Source organism: Cylas formicarius, unplaced genomic scaffold (assembly GCF_029955315.1).
Source record: "Cylas formicarius isolate icCylForm1 unplaced genomic scaffold, icCylForm1.1 PGA_scaffold_8__14_contigs__length_24414737, whole genome shotgun sequence".
NCBI classification, from domain to species: domain Eukaryota; kingdom Metazoa; phylum Arthropoda; class Insecta; order Coleoptera; family Brentidae; genus Cylas; species Cylas formicarius.
In genome coordinates this window covers 23,139,753-23,163,942 of record NW_026844361.1, presented here as the reverse complement: position 1 = coordinate 23,163,942, position 24,190 = coordinate 23,139,753, and the positions used below count along the sequence as shown (strand labels likewise).

At 41.1% G+C, this 24,190-nt stretch overlaps 3 protein-coding genes across 5 annotated transcripts; 2 read left to right on the top strand and 1 right to left on the bottom strand.

The window, feature by feature from the left end:
- Positions 1–550: 550 nt before the first annotated feature.
- On the top strand, positions 551–16,570 carry LOC132706270 (apoptosis-inducing factor 3-like). Of its 2 annotated transcripts, XM_060677513.1 has the most exons (8): positions 551–937; positions 1,520–1,597; positions 1,656–1,739; positions 10,407–10,658; positions 10,715–10,909; positions 11,000–11,539; positions 14,091–14,588; positions 16,350–16,570. In XM_060677513.1, exons 1-8 carry the CDS (start codon positions 901–903, stop codon positions 16,457–16,459), a joined length of 1,794 nt encoding a protein of 597 aa, XP_060533496.1. In that variant the 5' UTR covers positions 551–900; the 3' UTR covers positions 16,460–16,570. The 2 variants fall into 2 exon arrangements, with proteins under 2 accessions (XP_060533496.1, XP_060533497.1); XM_060677514.1 differs by lacking the exons at positions 551–937; positions 1,520–1,597; positions 1,656–1,739 and adding an exon at positions 9,882–10,334.
- On the bottom strand, positions 2,462–9,740 carry LOC132706272 (N-acetylglucosamine-6-sulfatase-like). Its single transcript, XM_060677516.1, has 9 exons — positions 9,479–9,740; positions 9,368–9,427; positions 9,096–9,302; positions 8,887–9,039; positions 8,659–8,832; positions 5,382–5,577; positions 4,992–5,320; positions 2,973–3,089; positions 2,462–2,895 (listed from the first exon to the last, which is right to left on the bottom strand). Exons 1-9 carry the CDS (start codon positions 9,599–9,601, stop codon positions 2,749–2,751), a joined length of 1,506 nt encoding a protein of 501 aa, XP_060533499.1. The 5' UTR covers positions 9,602–9,740; the 3' UTR covers positions 2,462–2,748.
- A 665-nt stretch (positions 16,571–17,235) lies between the features above and the next one.
- On the top strand, positions 17,236–23,030 carry LOC132706271 (apoptosis-inducing factor 3). 2 transcript variants are annotated; one of them, XR_009619573.1, is made up of 7 exons: positions 17,236–17,612; positions 18,359–18,841; positions 18,913–19,061; positions 19,187–19,359; positions 20,935–21,707; positions 21,765–22,628; positions 22,672–23,030. XR_009619573.1 is itself a non-coding variant. In XM_060677515.1 (7 exons), the coding sequence occupies exons 1-7, from the start codon at positions 17,576–17,578 to the stop codon at positions 21,866–21,868; spliced, it is 1,662 nt and encodes a 553-aa protein (XP_060533498.1). In that variant the 5' UTR covers positions 17,243–17,575; the 3' UTR covers positions 21,869–22,020. The 2 variants fall into 2 exon arrangements, 1 of the variants encoding a protein (XP_060533498.1); XM_060677515.1 differs by lacking the exon at positions 22,672–23,030 and having other exon boundaries at positions 17,243–17,612; positions 20,935–21,152; positions 21,210–21,707; positions 21,765–22,020.
- Positions 23,031–24,190: the final 1,160 nt, after the last annotated feature.

Here is a 24,190-nt window from a genome sequence, read left to right as displayed (position 1 = left end):
TTAAATGGCTTTTTGTTTCAAACAAAATTGGGTAATTGCCGATTACTTATCGTCAAAACTCTTCCCATGTGAGATGAATAATATTTGGCGATCATGTTTTTCCAACCTTTTTCAGTGGCGCCCTGTTCAATTTACATTCAGGATTCTAATAATTATTAATACCGATCACTTTTGAGGAGTAGAATGTATCTATACAAGGAAAATGAGAATAACAGGTTATCAAACATTTGGACTTAAGTTTCCAACCGAAATCAACAGCACAAAAATTTGGTTTTCCATATTAGGATTTGCGGAAAATAAGCCTTTACCAAAACATTCCGTCCGTTTGGATCATTTCAACGTTGATGATTTCCATTACAATTATTTAAATAAAAGAGCAAATCAAAAATCAAGGCAAAACTTATTTGTCGATAATGGGCGATTGTCTTTAGTGGACCTCTCAGCATAGTTGAAGTTGAGAAAGAACTAACTGTTCTATGATCGCAACAGTTAATTCATAGCCACAGACGGTAAACAATACGCTTCGGCGGCCATGTTTGTTTTTCGTCGTTGATTTGTATGTATGTAACATAACCTTTTCGAGTGAATTGCTTCGTGATAAACGCGGACGGGATGTCGCGTAAATGTTGCTTGTGCGGTACGTGGGAGTACAAATTGCCCAAGGAAACAAATATAACCTTTCACAGGTACGTACGCACTGATAAAACTAGAGTAAAATTTGGCCAGGTATTGTTTGGCCGCCTCCTTGCAGCGTACCCAAAGAGGGCTGGCTAAGGAAACAGTGGTTGGACGCCATTGACATGAAAGATATTGGCGATTTGAGGGAAATATCGCTGTGTTCGGTCCACTTCAGCATAAAGGATTTCCAAATTCTACCGAGCGAGCGCATCGTGCTCAAAAATGGAGCAATGCCTGTCAGGGTTAATCGCAATACGAGGTTTGTTACTTTAGTTGCGCCAGCAACATTATTCCGATCTAGCGTTGACTTCCTTGGGAAATGCCTGAGCTGAGTTAAAGTAAGACAGACACTTAACATTAACAAAATTTCATTTTTTTCCGATTATTAAGAGCCACTGTCATTTCTTCATCTACTGGCAGTACGCACGGTGTAAAAAATTAACTAATTCATTAAACTGTAAGGTTTACTCCTAATTCTCTCTTTTGGTATTCTGCGCATGTACTTTCCCAAAGATCAATTCATCTCTGAAACAGTGACAACAATGGGAATTGGGCCAGAAAAACTGAAAGAAGAAAGAATTAAGAAATAAGAAGATATGTAACCAACCTTAATCAATGAATATTTTGGCTCCATTTTAATTTCAGCATAGTGAAAGTAAACTAGGGCGTTTTATTTATACCACATTTACCTCTATTACCTCATTTTATCCGATCACGATTGATCGATTATTGCCGATTTTAATGAAAAAAGTGGTGTGGAAACTTTGAGCGACCACAGTTCACGTTTGCCCGTCTGCTGCATAGATGAATCGCAAAATAATACATCTTTTCGGTGTTATAGGTCCCGACAGACTTCGACTTGCAGCCCGTGGAACAATTTTTCTCGGAGCGCGTCGCAGCCATCGACTTCGACGAAAACGTGAGACTTCATCCAATCTTCTCACTCAAGTGCACGGTAAATTTGTGGTTTTTTCTAGGCACATTTTTGCACCCAGTGTGCAAGTTGCGCAACCTCTGCCTACGGTTGACGAATCTCAGCCAGCTTCCGCGCCGACAATCAGGTAAATCAACAAAGACCATTTTGAACATAGGCAACGACCCTTCAAGGAAACCTTTTAAAATTGTAATTTCGATAGTTTCGAAATATTATGTAAATTTGGTTATCTTCCCAAAAATTTGAAATTGTGCGATATAACGAAGTAAGCACGCCACCGAACCCTACATTTAAAAAGCAGAACCCTGTTTATGCCTCTTCGTCTATATGCAAACAGACAAAATGACTATTCTTTAAAAGTTAAAAATAAAAATGATTATTGAATGCTTTCGCTGGGCTAGTGTTAAAAAATGCCTATTAAAAAAATGTCCGCAATCGTCCCAGCAGCACCGAGTGGGGCGAATGCGCCGACGACGACGAAGAGGAGGTGGAGATGTTGGACTCGAGTTGCTCGACGTCCACCGCGTCCGAGACGGAACGACTGGTCGCGGCGCCCCGCCCTAAGCGATTCTGTCGCAAGGCGTATATCGGCGACATACGCGACGAGGACTTCGCGCATCCAGAGAGGGCGCGGCAGGCGTTCCTAATCGCGAAAGCTAAAATCGATCTGCAAAAGAAAACCATCAAGGGCTTGCAACAGACGGTGATGCGGCTGCACGCGCGCGTCGACAGACTCATCGCGAAGATATCCATGCTGGGGAAGACCGAGCAGAAACCGAAACGTCACGGGTTCAGAATAGTGCGTCGCAGAAGGTTGCAAAGGATCGGCAACCACCGCTATATCAAGACGTGACGGTTTTCGTGGTCTGCGTCCGACGCCCGCTTATTTTCGTGGTCTGCGTGTGGATATGACGCATAATTTCAGTGGTCCGTGTGCAGCGCCGTCTTGAAGTGTTTTCGCATGTCAATGCGAATAGACTTTATTGCGTTTCGGTTGGGACGAAAACTTGACGAATTATTTCTATAGTACTTCGGGTTGCGGGCTTAAAAACTAAACTCCCTCGCGACGGTTAAGAATTTTATTTTAAATGTGACGGCAATACAATCAAAAAGAACTACTCTGCTAGGAGGTAGGTTTACAACGTGCGGCACGTTTTCCCCGCGCACCTTTGGAATTTGTTCAAAATGGCGGCGTAATAATTGACGACCTTGCGGTCGGTCTCGAGATAGGCGTTCCTTAACTCGTACGGGTCATGCGTCAGGTCGTAAACTTCGATGAAATTCTGTATCGGCGAAAAATAATAAAACATTTATTAATATAAAGCAGAGTAAATCGGGGAACGTCAGCCCCCCCTCTTACCGAATCGTCAGCGAAACGGCAGAATTTAGTCGTCCCGCGGTAGGTGAAATCGACCACGCAGGAGTACGTGTTATTACGGCTGTCTTGACACTTGCACCATTGTGCGACGTCGCACTCCTTGGGAGAAAACAAAAGTCAACCCCAACAGCCGCAATAGTTGTTTGCGAATGAACAAAAGTATGGTGTTATTTACCGGGTTTAAATATTCATCCTTGAGTTAATGGATGTGAAAGTTTTGTAATATACATTATAATATAATTGAAGGTATAATTAGGAAGATGTGATCCTTTTAAAGACTTGGGTGTAACATTGGCCACAAAACGTTTATGTAGGGACCACATTGACCAAAATTTTTGACATTTGGTAAGCAACACGTTTTAAAATTGTTACACTGTGATCATGTTTGTTTAACAATATGGCAACCAATATTTGACAAGTACGTCGCTCAAATTGAAAACAGATGGGTGGCCGAAAGGGTCAATCCCAAAACAAGTAAACCAGTCTCGGGGCTTCAAAGTTAAACAAAAAAGGTTTCATTATTAACAAAACTTCTGGATTCTTCCTGCGTCGGTTGTTGCTTAGTCGAAATTGCGGACGTTTCGCCAATCATCCTGTTGGCTTCTTCGGAGCTTAACTGAAACTGAGGGAGGCGGAGTCAGGAGCTTCTATATTAAAATCCTTTACAGGGAAAACTGATAGTGTCGTAGTTAATTCCTCTCACTTCATTGAACAATTAAAAAGCATTACATAGATCCACAAGATATAAGGGTTAGTCTCAACGTAGGGTTAGTCTCTTAACTAAAGTCTCTATTCCTGACACTCTCATGCTTGTCTGGGACATATTTTTCTTATAACGGTCAAATTTTTCAACGAACGTCGTTCTCCATTATCAACACTCATCGCGAATATATTTATGGAAGCCTTTGAGAAGAAAACTCTCACACCTTCCATCTAAAACCGAAATTATGGAAACGCTACCTCGATATTTTACTATTCTTAGATATTCTTATCAATAGAAAATTAGACCTAACATCCAGTTCAAAAATCAACTCCGAAACTAAATCCCCTTACCTGTGCTCTTCTCTCTACATTACCATATTAAAGATATTAAGCGTTCCATCACAAAATACACTTCACCACAACCTTCCAATAGCAATAAGTCCGAAAGCAATCCCACAGTTGCCAGTATTGCCCTTCCTTACATTGAAACCATCATACACCGCATATCAAAAGTTTTTAAGAAATATAACGTTAAAACCAGATTTACCACTTGTCCAAAAATCTCTCAACATCTTCGATCCGTCAAAGACAAAATTCCATTTGAGATGCCGAGAATACATTGGAGAGACCGGACGAAAAATATCAACGAGGCTCAAAAACCGGACATACAATTTTATTCCACGAAAAATCCGAGAATCTATAGAAACCTATAAGCGATCAAACAATCTCAACCGTGACTCAGGTGACTTTAAACAGTCAACCGAGACGATGTTTATGCCCCTAATTTAGCTCCGCCCCCCTCAAACAATATGTAAGCAGGTACAGAGTAAAATGCGAGCCAGTTTCAATGAAGCCCTGAAGAAGCCAACAGGATGACTGGCGAAACGTTAGCAATCCATAAGTTTTGTAAATTTCTTTGAAAAAAAAAAGTTTCCTTTTTAAACTTCCTCTATCTTACAAAAACAGAAATGCTAGCGCGGAACTACGAAATCAATATTGAGGGAAAAACATAGTAGATGCTCTAAAATTCCCCTTTTAAAACCGCAGAGTCGGTTTTTATTTTTTATTACGATTTTTGGCAATGCGACGGCGCATCTTTACGCCTTGTTAGTGATTTTGTCGTCTCCGCGCCCTCTGATTTGCGTTTCGTCTTATCGTGGAAGCCATTTTCTCAATTGTCAACGTCATCCGAACCCCAATTTTTGTGTACACTAAATTCAAATACAGGCTAGAACCATGGGCGAAGGCTTTATCAGCGATTCGTCGTTTTAGGATATAATACATGTCCTTCAGACTTACGGCGACGCTGCCGTCGTCGAGGGGGCCGCCCCGTCCCTGACAGGCCGGCTCGACGGTTTTCGCGTCGCCCTCGCCCCAATACTCAACAAAGCCGAATCTGGAGCCGCGCTGCTTCCAGTTTTTGAACAGGCGCTTCTTGAAACTGCGCCCGTCCATTGAAGGAGGCGGGTGCACCCCGGCGAGGTCCAGTATAGTCGGGGCGACGTCCACCGACGACACCGGATACGATTCCAGGGTCTTTTTTGGAATGCCGGGGCCGCTAATGATGAACGGCACTCGAACGTCCGTCTCGTACGGCTGCCGTTTGTCCCAGGGCTGACCGAACTGACCTGCGAACGGGCCAGGGGGAGATTTGCTCGCACTTATTAACGGCAATAGCGTGCCGCTCACCTATGTGAAAGCCGTTGTCCGAGTTAAGAATGACATAGGTCCGCTGGAAGATCTTTAACTCCTTCAGTTTGAGGATGATACGCTCGATGAGGTCGTCGACCGCGAGGAGTGTCTGAAGGCGACGCCGATGGATTTGGTCAAGCGCCGAAACGTCGGCGGGTAAGCGCTCCGGCGGCATCGACACCACCCAGTGTTTCTGTAAGTCGCCGATGCGGCCGCATTTTCAAAAATACGCAAAATCGCAAGATAACATACGAAACGCGGCATCCGCCAAATGACAGATGTTCCCATATAGCTGCTAGAGAGATCAAGACCTTGCCTATGCTGGCAATACAGAAACTTGAGAAAGTCGATATTCTCGTTTTTAATTCAACATCGCATAGATCAATAATTTTCTCAAAAGCGTTGAACATTTATTTATTGAAATCAATCCGAATAGCAACAAATTTATAGTGGCTATAGCCACTTGCCACCGAAGTGTTCCTTTGAGAAATATGCAGAATTTGGAAGAACCTGGAAAGACTGGTCGAAGAACACTTGGTGAACTAAGGAAGAATTATCCTGAGTTGCAATCTCTCCGGCAGGAAGCAAGCAGAGCGAGATCGAATCCACTAGGAACAACCTTCCGGACCTAGTGTTCGCACAGGGTGGCGGACTTTCAATGGACTTTTATCATCCACTTCTCTCCTTTTCCTTGCAATGTGATTCAGCACATTTCAACAGTTCTGGCCTTTATAGAGATTTTAAATCAATGGACTTGCGTGTAGTGACTGAGTTTTTGTCTCAGTTCAAACAAAAACCCTTGAGGATGTGGACAACGTGTTCTACGATATAGTTTATTTAGCTATCGATATTTACGTTCCATTAAATAAGTTTTTGGCTAAGAAGTTTCCAGTTCTGTTTTCTCCAGAGGTTAAAGATACAATATTTGAGAAGAAGACTATAACAAATATTCGGACCGAATTTTTAAAAGTGTTACCGGGAATTATATATCTCTGACCGAATCGTCCTTAAAAAAAAAAACGTTAAACATTTTTGGAGGTTCGTTAACAACAAAAAGGAAAGGAACTTTGATGCATCGGTTGTGCACTTTGGCGACGTGATCTGTTCTGTAGATGAAGATATTGTTAATTTATTTGCAGACTTTTTTTCACACTTGAACATTTCGATTTCATCAATTTACGAGAAACTGACGACTCTGGATAAAAACAAAGGACCCGGTCCCGATGGCCTCCCACCATATCTTATTAAGCATTGCAGCCTCATACTTTCTAGACCACTTTGTATTATCTTTAACCAATCTTTCAAAACGGGAAGTTTTCCAATTTACTGGAAATCAAGCTGCATTACCCCTATCCTAAAATCAATATCCTGAGTTGCATTCCTAATGTGTTTGAAAGTTTAGTTTGCGACTATTTTTCTGCTGGCCTGAAAGTTTGCGACCAACCAATTTGAATTTTGTAAGAAACACGCATAGTAGGCCGACCTGGACGTACCATCGTAGGCCCAGATCGCCGTGTCAGTACTAACGCGAGTGTCAGTCATCCCAACAAACTGTCCCTACCCACTTTTATAATAATAAATACCGTGTAACAATTTCTCCATCGCTCCACTGAGCTAAACCTGCTTACATTTACAGATTTTCTGCTGGAATCATTGGAAGAGGGGTCTCGCGTTCATGTTATTCGCACAGAGTTTTCAAAGGCATTTAATAGAGTAAATCATCAAATCTTGGAAGAAGAAAGGGAAGCCAAAAAGATCATGATGAGATGACATGGATAGAAACGTCAATGCAAGGAAGAAATCATCAAATCTTAATAAAAAAATTGCGAAACATTGGAATCCAGACAAAAGTTTTCTTTTATTTCATTTTGTTTATGTGAATCTTAGTTTATATTATATGCGTAGATCATATATATGCAATTCAAGAGTTAATGGAGAAGAAACAGTTAAAAAACACACCAGTATACTTAACATTCATTGATTGGCTATGGCAGAATTAGATATACCAACAACACTGATAAAGGTGATTAAAAACTGGTATAAAATAACAATACAGACATAAAAGTAGGCAACAGTATAGTCGGTAGTTGAAAACGTAAATGCGAAGGAATGGGAAGTCCCTATAAGGAATGAATAGCTTTACACACTCTGTTTCGCGGATGACCAGGTAGTGATAGGGATATATACGAATATATAGGAACGAAGAATATGAGAAGGTAGGATTGGAAATAAACTTGAAGAAGACAACGTACAAGACAACGACAGAAGAGAATCCAGTCAATTTACCAATAGAGGACGCCATTGAAATGAAAGGAACAAATAACTTCAGATACTTGGGATTTATACTGTCTAAAATTGCTACTACAGAGGAACAAATGAATAGGCTTGGGCAGACACCACCATGTATACAACTGCATTCAGTTATATAAGATAAGAACCTCAAGAAAAAAACGAAAACGTTGATATACGATACAATTACAAAGAGTATAATTACATATGAGGTATGGGTAATAAATAAAAACAAACGGAAAATCCTTGCTACCGAAATGAGGTATTGGAGAAGATGCTGTGGACTCACTAGAAGAGACCGAGTTACAAATGAAGAAATCAGAAGAAGAATGGGCGTGCAAAACGATGTAATACACATCACATAGAAACCAAAAGACTCCTATGGTATGGACATGTTAGAAGAGCGAGGAACAGATGCATCAACAAATGGAATGGAGCCCGATTGGAAGAAGAAAGGGAAGCCAAAAAGATCATGATGAGATGACATAGATAGAAACGTCAATGCAAGGAAGACCGTTGGGACACGAATCATGGGAAGATAGACTTCCTAGATATAAATATATATATATATATATATATATATATATATATATATATATATATATATATATATATATATATATTCTCAAAATAAATATTCAAACAAAAACGAATTAAGTGTGTCGAAACCGCTGTTTAGAAAGAAAATGCCACAATGCAGGTTAGTGGGTGGGGCAAAATATAAGTTACACTTAAAATTAATTAAAAATAGAAAAAAAACCTTTGAAGATTGAAAAATAAAGGAAAAGTGGCAAACATTTGGCCTACTTTGACTAGCTATATTTTTGAAGAATTAAATTAAACTGTCTTCATTTTTATAAGGTCTGATTTTTTATGTAAGCGTTTTTCTAAAGAATTGTGGCAAGCGGCATATGTCGATTGCGGAACAGCATCCCCCACATTCTGTAGTAGCGCAAAAACATCCCAATTTTCTGGTTAAACTTACGCCATTTGGTGTATAGTTAAACGAGGGGTTCCGGACGGCTGTCATTTTCGGGAACTTGTTCAAGTAACGTTTGGGTGGCAGAAAAGGGGCGTGGCTCGCAGGCGGCGCGACCATCATGAAAAAAGGGCCCGCTGTGACGGAGTTTTGATTCAAAAAGTCCAAACTGAAATCAGCCTACAAGGACGAAGATGGGCGCTTTTATGGCTCAGTTTACGGCACCACTCTTACCAGCAAATCCGTCAAATAGACGTTGCGGTATGTCTTGGAGGTACCATTTAGTGACAACGTGTAGTTGTAGTACTTTGAGTTGCCTTTGAGACCGATCCACCAGTCATACCCAGGTGGGACGTGACTTAAACCTGCGGCCAATTTTGAGCCGTACTGAAACGTTGACGGGGACGCGTAAATTTTAAAAACCGTCTTGTTCACCCCCGTACCTGATTCAAGTACTTGCCCGCGTAAAACGTGCTGTAATTCGCGGCCCTTTTCAAAACCGCGGCCAGCGAGTCAGGCTCGTGAGTTTTCCGCCACGATTCACCGCCGCAGTTGCCCGATATCGAATTGTTGACGACGCCAGTGTTATGCGCGTATTTTCCGGTTAAAATCGTCGACCTGCTGGGGCAACATATGGGCGTATTGACGAACTGAAATGAACAGAAAAACAGCAGTCCATTTCGGACTCGTAATAGGTCAAAAGACCGCGTCTCACCGCGTTCTGGAAAAACTTTCCCTTGTCAGCAATTAGTCGGAGCGTTTTCTTCATGGGCATCTGAAAATGCACCTTCGTAAGGCTCCTTGTTGTTTCCGGAACCTGACTTACCAAACTGTTTAGTAACAAGTCCTGGTCGTCGGTAAGGATGTACACGAAATTGGGAGCAACGCGGCCGCCGTACGCAAAGAAACTCCACAACGCAAGTATCACCAAAATAATACGCAAACCCATTACCGACACACATTTAATTTGCGAATGTACAACTAAGTAAACTAACGTGCGGATCTAAGACTGGGACGGCACGAGCTCGATCCCGTTACACTCTTGCGCTATCCGGATGCCCAACGCGAATATACCGATGCTTTTCACCAAAGCCCTGCAAAAGTAAAATGATTTCACCGAAATGCGCTTAACCTCACACTATCGCGGTAGTCTCACCATTTGAACTCGTCGTAGTACAAACCCGCCAGGAACGCAACGAAACCGCCCTGTTTGGTCATTTTATTCACTTTAAGCCAGACGACGATATCGACTCGCAATGCAAATTATGAAAGTCAAATTTATGGAATTGAAATTTCTAGTATTCCACCCACAGAATAGCACGTAGAGGATTCAATGGATTCTTGGAAGTATTCGGCTTATCTGTGGATACCTGTCAATTAGTCCTAGAAGACATAAAATTTTGTAATTTCCAAAAAAAAATAACAAAATCCAAAATTATGGGATACAAATTGTGATTAGCCTGTTTCATGAAAAATAATCGGGCCGCAAAAATTCTGCCCTGTCATTTTTTTTCCAAATTACGACGGTGATTGTGGCTGTTTCGAAAACTATATTTTATTGGTCTGTGGTTTCCTTAAAATGTTCGTAATTCGGCGAAGTGTTGTCAAATTACAAAAACAAATAACCTGTCCGCTAACAGCGAAAGGAACTCTCAAGGACGCGAAAATGCAGAGCTCGAATTGTAATTAGAAACGATCCGCGATGGGTTCGGTGCAGTCTTTCTTAAAATTTTGGCCCTTTACCGCTTTTTCAGCAAACGACGACTTCGTAGAAGGTGTCGTGTGCAAAGTACGAGATGTGTGCGAGAACGAAATGAAGACGTTCGATTTGGGCGAGCACAAAATTTTGCTCGTCAAACAGAACGGGATTATAAACGCCTTAGGCACGAAATGCACTCATTATGGTGCTCCGTTGGTCAACGGGGCGCTCGGACGAGGCAGGATCAGGTGTCAGTGGCACGGTGCCTGTTTCAACGTGTCGACAGGAGATATCGAGGATTTTCCAGGTGATCATTGCTTTACAGTTTTTTAAACGTCTTTTTTTTTTAAACCCACCTTGCAGGTTTGGACTCCTTGCCTTGTTACAAAGTAACTGTCGATGGGGAGGACGTCAAAGTCCGGGCCAAGAAGTCGGAATTAGAAGCGAACAAGCGTAGGAAAACAATGGCTAAAAAAAGGTCCTGTGTCACCGAAAAGATCCTCGTAATCGGCGGCGGTCCCGCGGCAGCTACATGCGTCGAAACTCTGAGGCAAGAAGGTAAATGACAGAAAAAAGAAAGCATTTTATTCTGCCACCGTGGTATAAAGCGTTTTCCGCCGGCAACATATCCTCCATACGTTTTTCCAGGTTTCCGGGGTGAAATAACGTTAGTTTGCCGAGAAAATAGCTTACCGTATGATCGAATTAAACTTAGCAAGGCGATGGACGCCGACGTCAAGACGCTCCAATTCAGAGATGACGCGTTTTACGCGGAAAACGGGATCACCGTGCTGAAAGGCAGGTCGGCCGTCTCCGTTGACACCGGCGCCAAGTCGGTACGTCTGGACGACGACCAAAGCCTAAAATACGACCAACTGTTCTTGGCTACGGGCAGTCACGCTCGGAAACTCAAAGTTCCGGGCTCCGATCTCCGAAACGTGTTCGTTTTGAGAGAGTTCGAGGACGGCGGGGCCATTTTGCGGCAACTCGCCAAAGATAAGGAGGTCGTCATCATCGGCTCGAGTTTTATCGGCATGGAAGTCGCCAACTATTGCGTGGACAAGGTGCGCAAGGTCACGGTCGTGGGGCGCGACTCGGTACCCTTCAGACCGGTGTGGGGCGAGAAAATCGGTAGCGCCATTTTAAACCTGTTCAAAGGCAAGGGCGTCCACTTCGTCGGACAGAGCGGTGAGTTTGCGGCGTTGCCGGATCTACGCGAAATCAACGGCAACGTTGGAATTGTGAACGGATTTGGTTAGAAAATTCCGGGTATGTTAAAGTTTTCCGGAATTATTAGCAGGACACCCAATGCCAATCTCCATTGTACAGGGTGTTATGGAAATGCGATCATATAATATAATAAATGAATCTCATGGTTGATGGCAAAAATACTCCTTGATGCCTGGCATTCCAGATAAGTTGCTCCAAAAATTTCATGTAATATTCTTATTTTTTTTTGTCTGCTTGTCGGTTCTCCGTTCTCATCTTTTGGTTTTTCCTGAATAATTTTCGAACCAGAAGTGGCCCTGATCCGACTCCGGTATCCATCTTTTTTTTCACGATTTTCGACTGTTTTTTGCTATGAAACACGAAATTTGAAGCAATCGACTTCATATGTGACCCATCTATGCAGCTTTGCCCCGTGACGGAACCTATTGAAAAGGGGGGGGGGCTGGGAGGTCGGGAAGTATTTTAAAAAAATTAAAAATCGCGTGTGCAAGGGTCTACAACAAAAACCATTTTTCAAAAACCGTTTACAAAAACGAAAAAATTCTTGAACCAGAAGACGCAGAGGAAACGACTCCATAAACTTTTATTCTTGACAATTTTTCAAATATGTACAGGGTGCGCCGCAAATTCAAAAAAACTGAAAAATGGGTCCCGCTATTATTGAAAATTGGCAGTAACTTCAAATCTGTATTTTAGATGTCAGTTTCTTTTACATGACTATATAGACAGCTTAAACTTTTGTATTTACGGTTTTGAAGTATTGTACATAGTATTCCGTGCAATATTAAAAAACATAAGTAGTCCAAATTTGCAGCTACCGACTTCAGACTTGGGAGAGAAGTAGAAGTCTGGGCCCGCATTTAGACTCTTTAAATTGGGAGCAATAAAATAACGCGAAGTATTTTTTTAATTTTTGATTTTTTTTTGTGGTTATTTTGGCATCCAGAACACAGCTTTTCCTCCAAAGCCATTCATCCGATCGGAAAAATATTACATCCGTAATACGTGGAAGACCCGGCGCTACAACTATAGACAAAAATCTAAAAGACCCTGTGTGTGAGATTCCGACGAGTGACCCGTGCTCTCGTTGTTGCACTCGATTAATCGCTACCCAAATTTCTTGATAAACGGTGTTATTTTATTGATGAAAATAAATAACATTTTCTAAAGAAAACAAAGGACTAACATTCTTTAAATTAATTACATAGCCCGGTAGATGAATGCTGACTCTAGCACCTCATCGAACTGTTTCGAACTGTCTGGATCGGCATCGGATCGAAGCATTCCAGGGGCGGGCGGCCTACGATGGACTCGCGAAGCCGGGTCGCGTGCCTACTATGTTGCGTTGTAATACCGAACACCCTGCTGAAAATTGTTCTTTTAGAGAGTAAATTATTAACTGTAAATCGAAATTCGTAGAAAAAATAGCTAATACGTTCAAACAGTGTTATAGGCCGTATCAAGGGCCACAATTTTTGTATTTACGGTTTTCGTGTATCATATACGCTGTTCGAGATATTTGAAATAATCCAAATGAAAATCACTATTTCTAGACGCGATGACGTCATTTAATATTACCACTTATTTACGTGTTTTGAGAATACAAGTAGTTTTTTGAAAACCATTTACTCCATTGAAAAAATTCGGGTACCAGGAAACTCAGGAGATCCACGGCTATATCCTCTATTTCGAACATTGTCGGAATCATATACAGGGTACGTCGTCTGTGGGCAAAAAATTCTGATAGATCCTAGAGATTTCCGCTTTTGCCGGTGATTTATTAATATATATGATACAGGGGTCGCGAGATATTTGAAAAAATATAATTTTAAATTGCAAATTACCAGTACAAATTTTAATATTTACCGAAGTGTGCCGTAACTTTGAAGCTCGACGATATGTGAAGGAAGGGTGTATTCACAATCAAATTACTTCGATTTTGCGAAAGTTCCATAGTGGTCCACGATAGAAAAACAATGCGTCCCTCTAGGACAAGAATCGTCTTTTTAAAATGAAAAGTGAAAACTTGCCCCGCTCACCGAAAGCAACCTTGTTTTAACTTCACTTATTGATAATTCGACCCGTAGAATATAGATGGCGCGACAAATATCGCATTTAAAATCTAATCCTCGGCCGTTATCAACCAAGATTTAATTAAATTGTATTAGTTACATTGTTTGCTTAGTGACAGTGTTATAAGTGTTAGGTGAGAAATTTCGGACAGTTTTAAACATTAAAAACGGGCAGGTTGTAAAATGTGCAGCTATGGAAACAGCATATCTTATACATATTGTTGATTAGTTTCTTACCCTAACCATGTACCAGATAACTAGATTTAACGTTTTGCAGCGTTTTTATCGAAATTAACTTGGGGGTAACACTCTGTATACCACGTGTTTTGAAATTAGACCTTATTTTAACCGCATATTCTGCACCTGAGAAAAAAGCCTCGTTAAACGACCACGTGTGGTCTTGAATTTTAAAATATTGACGTCTAATTTCGTTCCAGGAATCAAACGAGTGATCGGCGACGACGCGGGGGCTGTCGCAAGCATCGAACTGATCGACGGTAGCCTCCTGAAGGCCGACGCGTTGGTGGCGGGTATCGGAGCCGCCCCCAACACCGATTTTCTACAGGGCTCCGGCCTCAATCTCAGGCCGGACGGGTCGATCGAGACCGACGAGTACCTGCGTACGGAGGTAGGGGGCGTTTACGCCGGAGGCGACATAGCCTACGCCCCCGTGTGGTGCGAGGGGAACGCTAAGGCGGTCATAGGGCATTTCGGGCTCGCCCATTACCACGGCCGTATCGCCGCGCTTAACATGTTGGGCGCAAATCGACCCGTGAGCAACGTGCCTTTCTTTTGGGCCACCCTGTTCGGGAAGAGCTTCAGGTACGCGGGGCACGGTGCCTTTGACGACGTGGTCTACACGGGTGACGTCGACGCCCTGAAGTTCGTCGCGTTTTTCCTGCGAAAGGGCGTGGTCGTGTCGGTGGCAGCGTGCGGTAAGATTCCAGTGTAATATTTTGCGAATCTAAGGGAACAACGTTATCATATTGAAATTGATAAAAGTTTTAATTAATTAACAAAAAGAAGATATTAAATAAGCATCGATTGAATTAGTTATTTAGAACGACTTTCAAAGAAGTATTTTTTACAAATTTTGACAATTTCAAACTAATATCCACGGAAAATTTGGAGTTTTTTGATTGAATACAATTTCCTTAATACTCAATCAAATTTTAACATTTTTAAAAATGAAACTATAAGTTTCAATACAAACTAAAAGTTCAGAATTTCACGAAATTATATATTTTGACATGACTATTGTTTCGACAACAGCGTGTCTTTATCAAATGTAATATTTACAAACTACCTGCTACTATATATACCGAAAAATGACGATAAAACCTAAATTAATGTTGTGAGAATTTAAGTTGAAGTTAGACTTAACTGTTACGAAAGGCAAAACAAATTAGATTTTTCAATATATCATAAACCTTCACACACGGACACAGTCACCCTTATACACACAAAATGGCTGCATTTAACTCTTTTATACACAGACTTCTTAATATGCCACTCTCGACAGAAAATTACAACAAACAACTTAATATCATTAACAAATTGCACCGAACAACGGCTATAATCCGTTCATTATAGATTAAATTATAAATAAAAAACAAATCCAGACTCTATTTATCCGAAACCTAATACAGAACGCGTATAATTTGAAACAATTATATACATAGAATCTAGTGAAAAAGTTTCAAAACATTTGTCAAAATGTGGTTTAAAAATAGCTTTCAGAACTAACAGCACAATAGGAAAATATTTAAAAATCGAGTGTCTACAGGTTGAAATGTGGATCTTGTCCTAAAATTTATATTGGACAAATAGGTAGATCGTTCAAGAAACACATTAACGAACATAAAAGAGCGTTTAAAAACAATAATCTAGATTGTAATTATGCTACACACTTAAACACAGAAAAACGCATTTTTGACGACAATTTCGATATTTTACATACAGCCACAAAAACCAAAGCCATGGAGATTAACAAAAAGAAACAAAAATCAATTAAATTTAAATACCTCTCCTTTATTGAACTTACATTCTCACAACAACATTAATTAAGGTTTTATGGTCATTTTTCGGTATATATAGTAGCAGGTAGTTTGTAAATATTATATTTGATAAAGACATGCTGTTGTCGAATGAAAACAAGTAAAAGCCACCTCAGTTAAAATTTTCAATTTTAATATCAACATTGATATATTGATATTGAAATCTAAGACGAAGAACTGAGCAAAATCAGGCAATTTTTAGCCCACTGACTTTTTTTTGTTATATCACTCTATCCCCAAGTAAGAAATATCGCGTATCACCCCATCCCTATCCTATTAATTGAACCGAGGAGGCTTTTACTTGATGAAAATCCATTTATCAAAATAAATAAGAACTAAAAGTTCAGATTTTCACGAAATTATACATTATGACATGATAATTGTTTCGACAACACCCTGTCTTTATCAAATGTCTAATAAAGACACTGAGTAAATAAGCTATAAATAAAAGTGCTTGTCCGACAGCTTTTCAGGTCAATATCTAACAATTGGGGTTGAAGGGATATCGCCATATTTCCGAATTATGTTATAAATTTAGTTAGGAGTTAATTGTTTGAATTTTGTCCCCTTAGATGGTTAAATTTTATTACTGAGCGTCGTCGTCCTAAGTGGACGTAGGGATAACGATTTCGTTCGCAGGCATGGACCCCGTAGCGTCCCAGTTCGCAGAGCATGCGTCCCTTGGAAAAAAATTGTACAGGGAGGACGTGAGCGGCGACTCGGTTCTCGATTGGACCGCCGCCTCGTAAAAAAACTCACAAACAAACTAACAGTATTGCAAACTTGAATTTTTTACGCTTAATTTAAGGTGATGGAACCATATGCTATTTTATTTATTTGTTAATAAACGTGCACCAGCAGCTGATATTTGCTTCTCCCTGCAATTCCTAATAAGTGGCGCAAATTTAAAAATCCATCGTTATACCGACCACTTCTCTGACAATACTGAAATGGTTTTCGATGCATTTCATTTTCGGTGTTTTGAACAAGTGCAATTAAAGGAATTACAATAATAAAAAAAAACATGCAGGTAAGTATTAAATTTTTGGCTTCTTAAGATTCGATCTTTAGGCATAGAATACGATAGAACGTCCTGGTTAGATGCTCCAATGAATACCCTCTTAGATTCAAACGGATCCTGCGATTTTTTATTATATTACAAAAATCTTAATTTATATTCAAAAACAGATGCCACGATAACATACTGGCAAACTTGTATAGCCAATTTCACTTATGGTGGCTCAATATCAATAAATTATAAGTATGTATAATATACCATCACATAATTAATCAGTACCAATTTCAATAGCCTTTCTAGGCCAAACCACTTGCTTAGTTCAAGTTGTTTTTCTTTTCATTGAACGCACGGATTAAATAATTAATTAATACAATATCGAAAACTTAATATGTCAAAACTCGACTGATTTTGACGTGCCTAGACGATTGAGGACATAACCACAGATCGCTAATGCGGTGGTAGTCTGTGACATAACCTACAAAACAAATCCAATGTGGCGGTCGTGCAAGGCATCCGTTAATTCTAGAAACCGATCGGGTGGTGTTTTTGAAACGTGAAAGAACTCAGAACAGACAGACGCGGAGGCAAAACGGGTCAAATTGATACGATCAATTCATAGATACGGCAGACGCGACCTTGTCGAGGCGCGATAAATAAGTAACGCGGGAATTCAATTGTCCGATATACGCGCCGAGCCAGCAAAAAGATAAGCGCTTATTAAGAATGGGTTCGGGAAATTCCTTTCACTTTCGTCGAGGCGGTGCACGTATTAGTAAGCGCCTTGTGCTCGATGCTTACCGTGCGGCACGTTTGGTGATTTTTTTTTGTTACTCGCGCACATTTCGACATGGGTTGCGGGTCATCGAAAATAAAGGATGTCGATGGTACGTGAACAAATGGGCAATATACTATTATCGTTCCTAGCGGCCGCGATCTAAAAAAAGTGAGGCAAATTTTACAATAAAAAGAAACAGCTAGTAGTGAGGATTATTATCTTTTTCTTCCTTATTTATATAAATGGAAGAATGGGGCGTTCTCATTGTTTGATTACAATATTTACCAAAATATTTTTATTGAAATGTTTTGCACATTATTATCCAGCAAAGTTTTCTTTAAATATTTGCTTATAATCACTTAAAATCAAAAATGCAAAAATTATTTGCATTAATTGCATTTGCAAGACAAGATTTATCGCCGCTGATGCAACGTTTATTTTTTTTTATCCGCCAGCAGAACAAATGCACCCAAACATTTTCAAACGAAAGTGTACCGTACAGATTAGCTTCGTTTTATCAACGTTACCTAATAATTATTAAGGCATTGAATAGATTTTTTTTGTCACGTAGGGAACGTGATTAGGATCTAATCCAGTCGGGTCAGGTAATTAATGTTTTTTGCAACCTCACACTCGATTCATAATCTATTAATCTTCTGGCGGCGATAAAAACACTCCATCTCGTGTTTATCAACACAAATATGCGACAATTAGATCCTTCGGATCTCTAATCTATTTAATACGTCGTTCTCTTGGAACCACCCTTTTCGATAATTTCATCCGCCGCCGTTAACTATGGTCCGTGACAACCGCGCGCACAATCTACCCTGTCGAACAAACGTTGTTACTGTGCAGAACGGGGTAAGGCGATTCACGCCGGGACCGACGACGACGACGACGACTTCGTCGAAGATGTCCTATGTAAGGTGGACGATCTCAAGGAGAACGAAATGAAAACGTTCGCGCTCGATGAACAAAAGGTCCTCGTCGTGAAGCAAAACGGAAAAATCAGCGCGTTGGGCACCAAGTGTACGCACTACGGGGCGCCCCTCGTCAGCGGCGCACTAGGTGAGGGGCGAGTCCGGTGCCAGTGGCACGGTGCGTGTTTCGCATTCGCCACCGGCGATATCGAGGACTTTCCCGGCCTCGACTCGCTGCCGTGCTACAAGGTCACGATAGAGGACGGCAACGTGAGGGTGAGGGCAAGAAGGACCGAACTGGAGACGAACAAGCGCGTGAAGCCGATGGTCAGACGCGACCCGAACAACGAACAGAGTTACGTCGTGGTGGGCGGAGGACCGTCGGGGGCCACATGCGTCGAGACGCTGAGGCAAGAAGGTTGGTGCGAATGCTCGACGGGGCTCTCTTCGAACCGCCGCTACCGTACGGGGTGGAATTTCTGTTTAAAGGTTTCGACGGCGAGATCACGCTCGTGTGCCGCGAAAACTACCTGCCGTATGATAGGGTAAAGGTGAGCAAAACGATGGACTTCGACATCACCAAGGCCGAGTTCCGCGACGACAAGTTTTACGCGGACAACGGCATCACCGTACTGAAGGTGGGTGACGTCCCTCGCGTCCCGATGAGGTTCTCTGATGCCGCGTCGAAGTATCAGACATCCCGACACACCATCACAGACCACAAAATTGAACTCAGTCGTGAACGTCACAAAACACTTTTCAGGGCGTATCGGCGACCGCCGTCGATACAGCGGACAAATTCGTCGCCCTGGATAATGGCGATCGCGTAAAGTACGACAAACTTTTCGTCGCGACCGGCTGCAAACCGTGGAAGCTGGACGTGCCAGGCTCCGATCTCCGTAACGTGGTCGTCCTCAGGGACTACGAGGACTCACAGTAGGTGTTTTGTTTGATAGCCTGCTTAATATTAAATTTCAAAAAAGATAGCGTCTTCAGATTACAAATTCAATTACAAATTGTTAGGATTTAGGATTTATTGTGTGGACGATGTCACAGGCCTTCCGCTACGACCTGATAATCTCTTGCGACACACTTCAAAATATTTGCTCTCCCATCAGACTCTGTCTTTGTACTATTGCTATTATTCTATTAGGGGTATCTTATTCAGATCCTCAAGCCTGAGGGTTTCAACCCTGATTCTTCCCACATTTGCACAGTATGTGCTCTTTCGTTTCTTCATCTCTGTGTCTGGCGTACATTCCTACGAGAATTTTCAGATTTGCTCTGTTCATACAGTTTTCCATCCTTCAGATTACAAATTCTAGAGCGTTAACTCTAGTTTAGTCCTGAGTCTTGGGGTCTAGGCTTGCCTTTCTAATCCACTTCACTCCTCCACAACTATCCACGCTCCCCAGGCTCCGGTTCCAATCTTTATCATCGTTCTTAGAGGCCAGGTCAACGTCGAAAAGGAAAAAGATATTGTTACAAATTTCAATTACATCGTATTAACTAAACAATTATTTAAATATTACAGAAAAAAATCTTCTGTGGAGTAAGGTTCTAACTCTATCAATAACTTTTTTATTGTGTATTTAAAGATTTTTAGATTTATTATACAATCTCAGGCACATGTAACAAGGACTCCTTTCAGTTAAAGTTAAACGATGAATAGGGTAATTTACATTTAGAGTTCTGGTATTATATTTATGAAATGCCTGTAGTTCGAAGTCCCCATTTTTAAAAAAGAATATCAATGCTTCATAAATATATAAAGCATATACAGTAAAAATTCCTGCAGCTCTCTCTAAATTGCATTTTTTTGACAGTGCGAAGAGTCCTCTTTTGAACCACGAAAATTTTCTGTAATTGACCACTACCCCCCTAAAAGATAATTCCGTACCTCATGCGCGACCGAAAGTTTGCAAAGTACATAATTTTGAAAGTTTCCTTATTCATACAATTTGCAACGACTCTAATTCCATAACAAATTGAATTTAATTTATTTAGCAGACAATCAATATGTTCAGACTAATCAATTTGTAAACCTAACAATTTAGTGCTACTTACAATACTATTTTCTTTTTCTACTCCCTAATTACCCACCGATCTAGCGTCGCTTTACCACGTCAGTTTCGTTTCCCACGACGAGCCACTTCGGACATTTCCGGGATTTTACCGCACGGGTTCGACAGCAATCGGATGTTTTCGTTGATATTTCCCGCGCTTTGAATTTTGACGTTTGTCAATTCTGACAGTCTTGTCAGTGAATGTGTCAGAAAATGTACGCAAAAAACGGTCGGTAAACTTTTTAACTCACTCGTTTATTAAACACTCGCTCCGCTCGTGTCAAATAAACTCGTGAGTTACTTATTACTTTACATAATTTAGTTTCTCTTTGTTTAATATCAATTTATTTCCCATAAGCCCTTGTGAAAATATCGTTGCCTTTATCGCTAACCGCAGTGAGATTATTTGTTTATATCGCTTGCGGTTCCAATTAACCATCTATAGGTACACCATCAAACAGCTCGCCGAAGACAAAGAAGTGGTGGTGGTCGGCGCGAGTTTTATCGGTATGGAGGCGGCCAACTATTGCGTCGACAAGGTAAAAAAGGTGACCGTGATCCTCAGGGACACGGTGCCTTTCCGCAGCATGTGGGGAGAACGGATAGGCGCGGCCGTGGAGCGCGTGTTTCGCGACAAGGGGGTGCACTTCGTAAACCGAAACGGTAAGAGGCGCGACGACGCGCGTCCCGCGCCGTCTCTCGACGTGCCGCGGTTTTCAGGTATCGAACGCGTCAACGACGATGGAAACGGAGCGGTGTCCGAGGTGGTCCTGCGGGACGGCCAGGTGCTAAAAGCGGACCTGCTGGTCATGGGCGTCGGCAGCACTTACTACACCGACTTCCTGCGGGGCTCGGGGATCGGCATGCAGTCGGACGGATCGGTGGAGACCGACGAGTACCTCGAGACCAACGTCTACGGGGTGTATGCGGGCGGGGACATAGCCTACGCCCCCGTATGGTCGCACGGTAACGCCAAAGTCGCGATCGGCCATTACCCGTTAGCACAGTACCACGGTAGGGTAGCCGCACTAAACATGCTCGGTCGTAAAGTGCCACTCCGGGCGGTGCCGTACTTTTGGACGATGCTCTTCGGCAAAGGGTTCCGGTACGCCGGACACGGCAAATACGACGACATCGTCTACGCGGGCGACGTGGACAAGCTAAAGTTTGTCGCTTTCTTCCTCGAGAAGGACGAGGTGGTCGGCGCGGTGTCTTGCGGTGAGGCACCCCATATTCACATTTTCGCCGGATATAATGATGGGAGCGGTTTTTCAGGGATGGACCCGGTCGTGTCGCAGTTCGCCGAGAGGTTGTCGCAGGACCGGAAACTCCTCCGGCAGCACCTCGAAGCAGATCCGTTGGCATGGACGAAATCGTAGCCCTTCGTCACTTTCTAATTTCATCGTTGACTTTTGTTAATTTATTGCTTCGCAGTATTAAACGTATTTACAAAGTTAACGTTTGCATCATCTCACCCCACTCGGGAAGTTACAATGTCGGTAACACCGAAGACGCAATAGAAGTCCCAAAATTGTACACTGGCGGGCAAAAAAATTTAGCTTTCCTGCAAATGCGTTAAAGCCTGTTCCTAGATCTAAGAAAGTGACTAACTGATACGAACAAGCTGTTAGAATGAAATATGGCCGAACAGGTCCGTACTTGCTTAAAATTAAATTATTTGGACTTTTGTTAGGAAAGATACTAAACAATGTTTATTTATGTTTAAATCTAAAATAAAATTACAAATTATTTTTATTACCTACTTAAATTACTTAAAATTATTCGCATAATATATCAGTATCACTATCGCTATCATCGCCTGTTCTAATTATTATTTGTTCGCATAATTCGCACACGATTCAACACACGAGATAAGAATGATTCCTAATAACCTTAAACTAAGTAGTATGCCAAAGCAAAGAATATTAAACACAGGTAGGTATAAAATTATTTTCTATTACGGACCCCATTTTTCAACCATTGGATAATCCCATTCAAAAGCGATTGGCCACTTTCTTATATCTATGAACAGACCATATCTGTCAGTTGTTGTCAGCGTAGTTTCCAAATAAAACGGAAGTTCGGCCTAATTAAAAATTCGAGCTTTAGATACTTTAGATACTTCGGTGTATTTTAGATGTAAGTTGATCAAGATGCCTTTAGATACTATTGTTGTGGCTAGCATTGTAGGGTAATACAAGATGGTCGACGAAAACGGGAAACTGCGAGAATTAGTAGGAGGCTAGTAAAAAATGTATAACATCGCTACGAGGACACTGGATTGATCGCTAGAAGACGACGATCCGATCAAACAAGGATTACCAACCAAAGAGACGATCGATTTTGGTGTCCGTAAGTTTGCGGAATAGGACAGCTTCTGCTGTTTGGAATCGAAATCAACTTCACGAGATTAGAGGACGGACTGTTAGAAGAAGTCTTTGTGCTAATGGATTTTCTTGTTGAAGGATGGCTACAGGGCGCCCATTGCACAGACGGCATCCAATAGCAAGATTAGCTTTTGCCAGAAATCACTTAGACTGGAATTATTTTTTGTCTCACTAGACGTCGGAGAGTATCGACGAGACCCGGTGAAAGATCCATCGAATATGTGTGGGATGATATAGGACGACGTATTCGAAGACATACGCTAGCTCCAAGAAGTGCCCAAGTGCCGAGAGAGATGCTAATGCAGGAATGAAACAACATCGATCAGGAAGTAATCGGTAGTTTAATTCAAAGCATGCCTCGTCGCTTACAAAAAGTCATAAATACAAGAAGAGCGAACACAAGTTATTGATTTTCAGGTTTTCTCAATATTGTTAATTGTTACTCGTTTCTTTAGTTACAAAAAAAACTTAATTTTTACGATTTTACGATAAAATCATGAAAACCAATATAATTAAATGTTACGTTCGGGTAACCAAATACTGTAGGATAGACAGTTTTCCACCTACCAGATCGACGATTCGGTGATAAACTTTTTTTTCAAAATAAATAAGAACTAACCAAAAACTTTTTTTCCATAAAAACATTTAATTTCTAAAGTGATCTAAATTTTTTGCTCGCCAGTGTAACTTACATAACTTTAAACGACCACCTTTCTACCAAAACTTTATTATCTTGTATGTCAATTTACCCTTAGGTGGTAAGCTGGTCAATATAATAAGTTTAGCATCAGAGATTCGGGAAAATTCTAAAATGTAGAGTATTTTTCAAAACTTTTGACATTTAAAAAAATACTTTTTATTTCATATTTTTTAAAATGTCAAAAACATGATTTTGTATCTTCCATTGCTTTACTTCATATATTTGGACTCCAACACTATTGAAACTGAAGATTGTCCTATTTCAACACTCAAACCAAACAGTACTTTGATATTTCTATTTGACATGCTCTTTTTTTATTCAATCTTAACTGTTTTGCAACGACAATGAAGTAGATTTGTTTTACGAGTCAAATGCAGATTCCTGAGCTATTTCTAAAAGTATTTCCACATTTGATCAGGCCTCTGCAGGCACAGAATCAGCTTTAATTGAGGCATGCTTATTCTCTCACTTTACTCAGCCTGTATTTGTAAACTTTTCCTGACTGCAGCATTTTTCGATCATTTTTTAGTCTGTGCACAAATAGGGACAAAACCTCACTTTTTTTTTAACTCAGTTTTTTCACAAATGCACGACATAATCTTTATAAAAAGCAG

Excerpts from the sequence above, each read along its gene's own strand:
- LOC132706270 (XM_060677513.1), top strand. The coding sequence starts at position 901 with ATGGAGCAATGCCTGTCAGGGTTAATCGCAATACGAG. Across the intron at positions 1,598-1,655 it reads CCATCGACTTCGACGAAAAC|GCACATTTTTGCACCCAGTG; the intron begins GTGAGACTTCAT and ends GGTTTTTTCTAG. Across the intron at positions 1,740-10,406 it reads GCTTCCGCGCCGACAATCAG|CAAACGACGACTTCGTAGAA; the intron begins GTAAATCAACAA and ends CCGCTTTTTCAG.
- LOC132706272 (XM_060677516.1), bottom strand. The coding sequence starts at position 9,601 with ATGGGTTTGCGTATTATTTTGGTGATACTTGCGTTGTGGAGTTTCTTT. Across the intron at positions 9,428-9,478 it reads ACTTGTTACTAAACAGTTTG|ATGCCCATGAAGAAAACGCT; the intron begins GTAAGTCAGGTT and ends GTGCATTTTCAG. Across the intron at positions 5,578-8,658 it reads TTAACTATACACCAAATGGC|AAACACTGGGTGGTGTCGAT; the intron begins GTAAGTTTAACC and ends GGCGACTTACAG.
- LOC132706271 (XM_060677515.1), top strand. The coding sequence starts at position 17,576 with ATGGGTTGCGGGTCATCGAAAATAAAGGATGTCGATG. Across the intron at positions 17,613-18,358 it reads GAAAATAAAGGATGTCGATG|AACGGGGTAAGGCGATTCAC; the intron begins GTACGTGAACAA and ends GTTACTGTGCAG. Across the intron at positions 21,708-21,764 it reads GGTCGGCGCGGTGTCTTGCG|GGATGGACCCGGTCGTGTCG; the intron begins GTGAGGCACCCC and ends GCGGTTTTTCAG.